The sequence below is a fragment of the Stylophora pistillata genome, chromosome 11 (assembly GCF_964205215.1).
Source record: "Stylophora pistillata chromosome 11, jaStyPist1.2, whole genome shotgun sequence".
Lineage (NCBI taxonomy): Eukaryota > Metazoa > Cnidaria > Anthozoa > Scleractinia > Pocilloporidae > Stylophora > Stylophora pistillata.
Genome location: NC_142529.1, coordinates 1,233,262 through 1,241,032, shown reverse-complemented (window position 1 = coordinate 1,241,032; position 7,771 = coordinate 1,233,262). Strand labels below are relative to the sequence as shown.

The 7,771-nt window shown below is 35.7% G+C and overlaps 1 protein-coding gene across 1 annotated transcript; it reads right to left on the bottom strand.

The window, feature by feature from the left end:
* Positions 1 to 341: 341 nt before the first annotated feature.
* LOC111323927 (histone chaperone asf1) lies at positions 342 to 6,752 on the bottom strand. Its single transcript, XM_022927383.2, has 4 exons — positions 6,492 to 6,752; positions 6,273 to 6,388; positions 2,500 to 2,676; positions 342 to 1,452 (listed from the first exon to the last, which is right to left on the bottom strand). The coding sequence occupies exons 1-4, from the start codon at positions 6,598 to 6,600 to the stop codon at positions 1,387 to 1,389; spliced, it is 468 nt and encodes a 155-aa protein (XP_022783118.1). The 5' UTR covers positions 6,601 to 6,752; the 3' UTR covers positions 342 to 1,386.
* Positions 6,753 to 7,771: the final 1,019 nt, after the last annotated feature.

Here is a 7,771-nt window from a genome sequence, read left to right as displayed (position 1 = left end):
CCTTCCCTGCAGAAAGGTACCCAAATCGTTCATGCATCGTTCTAACTCACTGTTCAAGTTCCCCTCTCGTGTACAATTTTTTACGAATTGGCATATTATATCTTTTACCTTGAAATTTAAAGTGACAACTATAACGGAAAAGCTTACTTTTTGATTGAAGATTCGTGCTCTGTACTATGTTACGAAAGGCTCGGGTTCTCCATTCGGCGGAGGGTTTGTGTTATACCTCTGAACAAGCTGGTTTGTTAAGTAGAAGGTCGATTGGAAGTTGGTTTCCAGAAACTATTCTTACGTTGCAGAAACGAAAGGCGTTTATATAAAAGGAGAAAAAAACTTGAAGGTTTTCTTCAACTTATTTTATTAAACTGGGTATTTAAAGTAATACTAAACGCCTTTCACTTGTGTTAACTGGTTCATGTCTTTTTATCTAATGCTTGACAAATGTTACTGAGCCAACAGGATTCAAATTATGCACTGAAAGCTCTGAGTGTTAAACTACAGCTGTGTTTTGTCTAACTATCTGAGAGTGTAGCCAAATATTTTGTTTAACAAGGGGTGCTACACCAGGGTTAAAATGTAGTACAGGGATGTGTAATCACGTTGCATGAAAATTTACACTTCTTATCATACAAGCAACCTTACATGCATATCCCCTCCTCTTTAGCTACAAATATTCCAGTACAATTGTACAGAAAGCTTCTAGAATGAAGATAACTGTTTCCAATTAGTTCAATAGTTTAGGTTGCTTACATAGTTCTTTCCTATACAGGATACATGTTTAACCAAAGCCTATACACCGAATTGAAATATGGTGTCCAATTTGAATTACCATTGTTCTGGACTTACTAGCCTCGTCTTCACGTGGAAAACACAAAAAGGATTATTACATGTGTGAGAGGCTAGTAGTCTAGAACAATGGCAGTTCAAATTGGATGCCATATTTCAATTCGGTGTATAGTTGATCTGAATATCCTATTGATATGCATAGAAATGCTGCAGTGTCCCTTAAAATCATAGGAGCACATACACAGGAGTGGATCAAAATATACCGTATTATGACTGTACTATTCATGCCACATGAAAAAAAGCAGGCCAGCTTGGGCTAAAAAATTCAACGTTAGACAAAATTCTAATAGACCTCCATATAATTAACAGTGTAAGTTATTTCCACCAATTCAAAAACAGAAATAAAGAAATATGTACAAAACTGCTGCACAGGCGTCTGCATAAAGGATTACATTCTTTGGAATTGATATGTTAGTTTTAGTTTTAAAGCAATGATTTGTTCCTGCTAAAATCTAACATCTCATCTCATCTCATTGGAATGAAGCTATCTATAACAAAATACAGCTGTAGGTTACAAGTGTGAAAGCATGCTTTCTTAAGTTAATCATTCCAGTCAATCTTAAATCTTGTAACTCGTGGCTTTGAATGAAGTATATTTCTTTGAAGCTGAAAGGAAAAAGACAAGTTAGCAAAACATTCAGCACTCAGTCATCCTAAGCAAAAGTAGCAATCTTGTAGAATGCAGAGGTGATTAAAGTGTAGATGACCTAACATCAAACATGCTAGAAGTTTGGGTAAATCTTCTCAACAATTTCTTTTAAAAGATGATAGGAATCTACAACAACTACTATTAACAATAATAAAATCAACTGGTTCCAAAATATTAAAAATAAAATGGAGATTTTTCAATGCAAAGATAACATTAATACATGTTCACACCCATTCGGAAGTGGTTAAGTTTAATTAAACACCCCTCATTTACAACCTTTACAAAATTTTGTCTATACAGCTCAAGTGAAAAAATGGCAAAACAAATAAAACACAAGGTAGTTTACAGCGCTCAATCAATGACTAAGACTCTAACTGGTTGTCAAATTCACTGATCCATGACCACATTAATTGGTGAGCACCTGGTAAAATTTTGTAGAAATCTTTTAAGAAGTAATGAGTTTTTGGAATGTTTTTTCTATAGAAAATTGGGGCAGCTTAACTCAAGCTGTCTTGGAACTTTTGAGATGGTCATTGCTGGTCCTTGTATTACAACTAATGCACTACCTGATGTTTTACCCGTGTATAAATAAAGTTAAACAAAATAAATAATTATAAAATAACCAAAGTAAAGCATGCACTCTGATTGGTCAATTTAGTGTCCCCCATTTGCCCATGGGTGTACGCTGCTGACGTGAGCAAATGCAAAGACCATTTTTCCACACACGCTTGTTTTTTCTGGTCACGTAAGATTTATTAAATAAAAGGGAACTTGTTAGCTACAATGTATCAATGTTATGTTATAAAACAAATGGTAAACACCACAGCGTACGCTATTGAGTTATGGATGCACTTGGGAGGTTTGCTAAGCACTCAAGAAGCTAGAGTCGCTCTCAGCTATCGTCTTGCACGACTCTTACGCTTCTTTCGTGCTTAGCAACCTCCCGCATGCATCCATAACTCAATAGTGTACGCTGTGGTGTTTACCATTTGTTAAATAAATACCTTTTCTATGAGAGGCCTAGTGGGAGGATTCTCTCTCATTTCTTCCTCAGTGTACTCATTGTTTACATAGTATCCTACTCGCACAAACTCTCTGTCTTTATATGAGCAAGTTAAAAGGATCACGGTTACACCAACCAAGTCTTCATCTGGGATTTGACTAGGATCTGGAGATTTTGCCTAAAAGAGGAAGAAAACATTTAACACATTGCAATTGCATCCAATGAAACTAAAGTACAACATGAGGCAATAAAGGCTCTTTTATAATCATTGCTTTCAACATCAACTGTACTTGTAAGTTAAACAAAAAGTGTAAAAAAAAATGAATTTCTATATATTGAAGGAAGCATCTGTCAAAGTGTAACAGAGGAAGTTTAGGAGGTGTAGGAAAACTTGTGCAATATCAAAAAACAAGACACAAGTACTCTATGTGGCAAAAAGGTAAGTCCTATGCAGCAATGAGTAGCAGGAGCTTTTCAAACTGAGTTAAGAAAACATTGCCTCATTTAATTCTTCTAACATTTTTACACATCTCCCAGGACGAAAGGTTGTAACTAAAAAACTGGATTGTATCTTGAATTTTAAATTATTTTAAATGAAAAAGTAACTAGATGATAGGTGTGACAATTGCTCTGCTTGGAATTACCACCTCATTCAATTTGGTTTTAGCATGGGCTTGATGAGTGATGTGTTTTGTTGATGCCATAATGGTGGCCAGTGATTGCACTAGCATATTATATTACTTAGAAACAATTAGCAATCATCAAACAACAAATTGCACTCATACAATGTTTTGAAAGGAAAAACTATCTCACTGTACAAATACTGAAGCAATCACAAAAAGATACACGACGTTAAAACACCAAATAACCATTCCCTTTTTTTTTTTTTTTGCACTCAAAATGAAGTTACTACCTTTATAGGGTCCATGCAAAGTTTTAGAATTATCTATCAAGTGTCTCAGGACATCCATATGTAAACTGTTTACACAAAATTGATGAACATGTATTGTTCCAAATACATTTAATTTTTAGTAGTAGTCTGATAGTTTTTATTTTTTCAAAAGATGAAAATTACATCTTATGTTAAAAAGTAGAACAACATCATAAAAAGGTAAAAACAGTACAACATTCCAAACTTTCAACACTACCTTGAGATTAAAAATTGGACAATTTTCTAAGGAATCTTTAAAAGGGTCTGTATTAACAAGATTTGTCTCTACTATCATATTTCATGTCCTTTTCTTAGTGATTATATTTCTAAGAGGATGTAAATCTAATTTTTCCACTTTATTAGGTACTTTCTTGTCCTGTATATCTAAAAGTTCATGTCTGTTTATGGTTGTGAATATGTCTTTGCTTACAGCATCTCTCTAGAAAGCTCTTAATTGTGCTAAGCTTGGCTTCAGCACCACACAATGAAAGACTGTATGTGATGTTACGAAGAACTAAACTAACTAGTCCACAGATTGTTTTAGTCAACCATAAATGGTTTAATGCATGGATTGGTTTTTGAGAACACAATAATTTGATGCTTTTTCAAACATGTCATCTGAAAGTATTACTTCTCTTGATTAAAAATGTGACACCTTCCAAAAGTCTTTTCATAATCAATAAAAAACTGAATCAATCCCAGAGCTGTCATTCTCCTAATTATAACTGACTCTCACAGAACTAAAACTTTCCCAGCCCTGTAAGAAAAAGCCACGGAAAAAGTTCCATATAACCCCATACATTAATTATGCATTCCATTCCATTAATTATGTATGCATGTTATTGTTTTTCAAGACAATAACTTATTCCCAAAGGGTTTAGCATATATACATTACTAATGAGTACTTACTGCTTCAATAAAAGAGAAATTGTTTGAGAGTGGCTTTTCCTTCTCTATGTTTGTCTTATGTTCCTCTCCCTTCTCCCCTCTATTCCCACTAATTTCTCCTTTTTTTTTTTTTTTTTTTTACCCTCTGAGCAACCCTGCTAAGCCTCAAACCATTGTTCTTTAGTCAACGCATTATTACCAGCCTATTGCCTTAACCACTATGCCACACAAATCAGTTAGGAGATATCCTCCAAAAATTACTTTTTGTTTTACCTTTCACTGAAAAAATTTTCATAACAATATGTGCTTTGATATAATGCCCAAAAGGTCCCCTTTGAATTAAAGAATGCATTTCTTCTTCTCTACGATTGGCCAAATACCACATAAAAAAACAAAATTTATTCATTGATATCACCAAGGTCGCACCATCGAAGGAAAGTGGATATTAGGTGGCATTTGTCGAGAAACCAAGGTCTTTGCCCTTGTTTTGGTAGAGTGTAGGGACAAAGATGCACTATCGCCCATCATATGCGCTGAAATATTGCTGGGGACACGTGTGATGAGCGACTTATGGAGAGCTTACAATTGCCTAAATGACGAGGGCTATGATCATCGCACAGTAAATCACAGCCTAAACTTCTTTGACCCAGACACTGGTGCCCACACAAAGGGCATCGAAAATACATGTTGGGGAATCAAGCGAGGTTTTCCCAAACAGGAACATCCAAAGGACTTTTCGATGGCTACCTACAAGATTATAGATGGTGTCAGCACTACGGAAACCAGCCCTTTGGAACCATTATCGAACATATTTCCTACCTTTATGAAGGCCAGAAAGACTAGATTAATAAGGTTTTTTTGCATCGCCGTATGCACCGGCCTTCGTGATCTACTTTCATCACTCGGGCACGAAAAGATAATGAAAGAATCAACCAAAACCACAATAACAGGTTAGATATAACATTTATGTAAACTTTGCATTGACAAACTTTACAGCCTGATGATAGCCTTGATATTATTTTCCAGTCACCTATAAGCTTTCAACGTGAAACTGAACATTAATCTATATTTCAAAATTAAAAACCTCTGGAAAATGCCTTAAATTTCTTGTTTTACAAAGCCAAAACGCACCAAATTTACCCTGTTTCAAAAAAGACAAAAAAAATCCAAATTTTGAAAACAAAGACTACTAGTCTCTGCGGAGTTCTATTGTTATCACTATTGTTTTCATTTAACAAAGACTGAATGCATAATTAATGTATGGGGTTATATGGTACTCTTGCCAAAGCCACTAAAGTATGGTAAATGTCTTTGCCAACACTCTCAAAAATCTTCAATGATTCAACCATGAAATGGCTCAGCAAATAACAAGTACACTCAGAAAGAGAAATATTAAGTGCTACCAACACAAAGAAACCAACGATTTTCTAAGAAATATTCTGGATGTTCTACCACTGAATAACAATAGACCTGGGGGTATATTTCAGACAGCGCCTTGGCTAATGAGCTAAGTTTTTGAAGCTGATGGACATCTTTGGCCGTTTAGGGAGGTCTTTAGAGGTCTTTATAAGATATCAGGATGGTGTGAAGAGGGTCATCGCGCCCAGAAGACTTGGGAAGAAGTCTTCATCAAATAAACTCAGTGTCAAAATGAAACATATAATTGGCATTTGTCCAGAGCGATCTGATCTCACGTTAATTCTTCATCGATTAAAGACACAACATCAACACCAAGCTTGCAAGGTCCTGACCATAAGTCAATGAAATCGGAAAAATTCTTCAGTTGCTCAAATAAAATCATCGGGGAATGTACATCACTCGAAGTTCACACGACGGCAATTGTACATGTATAGAGAGCATTAATTACAGTGGTAAATCGTACAAATTCATATTGGAATTTGTACAGGAAAAGGCTTAAATCATCTAAAAAATAGATAAAACATGTCATGAAATACCTGAAACACAAAAGTGTGTCTTCCAATCGGGACAGGTCCAACTAAGACAGAGTCTAACACTTGATCATACGTATCACTCTCGGCCGATCCAACATAAATGAGCTTCCACTCTAGATCTTCAGGATTTACACAAGAGAAAATAAATGGAGAGACAGAGACTTAATGCTATTTAAAATTGGCATTCATAAAGGAACAAAGTTCAAATAAAACAGTACAAACCTTCGTTAAGTTCCTCAGTGCAGTCGAAGGTAATTTGAAATTCAAAGTCACTGCAGAAGGAAGACGGATTTTGGCCGATTGTCACATCGATGATGTGAACCTTTGCCATATTCACTAACCAGAAGACCACATGAACTGTTTAAAGCGCTGTGCAATGGGCAAAGATCGATCAAAGCTATGAATTCAGACTCAATGCTTCGAAATCTCAACATCCATTACTGTTCACATCAATGGCGGTAAAATTTCTAATCTGGCGCGTAAAGAAAATCGTACAGCGCATGTCAGAGCACATGTGCTAAAGTCGCAGGCGACAAGCCGCAGTACTTCTCGGACAAAAGTGTCGACAGGGAAATGGGAAAAACAAAACACTGCATTATCAAAATAATTCTAGAATACTAACCTGATTTTCGGTTTTCGATATTCGCTGCCTTTTAGTTTTTGCGCAGAAAGCACAGAGAAGTCGAGAAGCCGGCATTATAATGCATCTCAAAAAAACCATACTTAATTACATAGAAGCGAGTCTAACTTGACATCACGGAAGGCGGGAAATATTTGAACGCAGCCGTCCATCATCGATAAAAATTTTAGCAAATCTTCTCCATATACACGAACATTTGCGTGCAAAAAAAAAACCTCAATTAAAATGGATTTTCGAAAGCAAGCATGTGGATTTTCAGGCCTATAATTATTGCCTGTGCATTACACAATGTACGATGAAGAATATTAACGGATTTTGGCCCTTAACAAAGCCACGAAGAATCAGGATCATACAGTTGTCATCGAAGACTGAGGGCCACATTCAAATCTTTCGCCTCATTTTTCAGGATGAAACTGAATCGAAGGTAAGTAATTTTTCAAAGTTGTCTGAGTATGTGTGTTTTATTTTAACTTCAAAGATTAAAAATCAAAGCGAGGTTCCAAAGTAAATTTTAATCTCATGCTATAATAAATATGTTTGTATGTGGGAAGTATATGGCTTTGTGATCGAGCATTTGGCCTCATACTTTTATATGCATCTCAGCAGGAAGACTACTTAGTCCAGTTTCCATTCCTTTTAAAAGTGGTTAAATATGCAGCAAATGATTATCGGAAGAAAAAAAATTGAAATATCGTAAACTGTCACGTGGTAGCTCTGCGTATGTGTGTCTGTGTGAGTATGGGGGAGGGGGGCTGGGGTTAAATAGGCTCATATTGGAGGGGGTATGTGACCAGAATAAACAATTTCAATATGACCTTTAGCCGGATTGAACGGAATAATTTTCCAACAACCCATTTTCAAT

Coding starts and splice junctions, on each gene's coding strand:
- LOC111323927 (XM_022927383.2), bottom strand. CDS start 6,600: ATGGCAAAGGTTCACATCATCGATGTGACAATCGGCCAAAATCCGTCT. Junction 2,677..6,272: donor GACACACTTTTGTGTTTCAG/GTATTTCATGAC, acceptor TTCCTCTTTTAG/GCAAAATCTCCAGATCCTAG. Junction 1,453..2,499: donor CTAGGCCTCTCATAGAAAAG/GTATTTATTTAA, acceptor TTTTCCTTTCAG/CTTCAAAGAAATATACTTCA.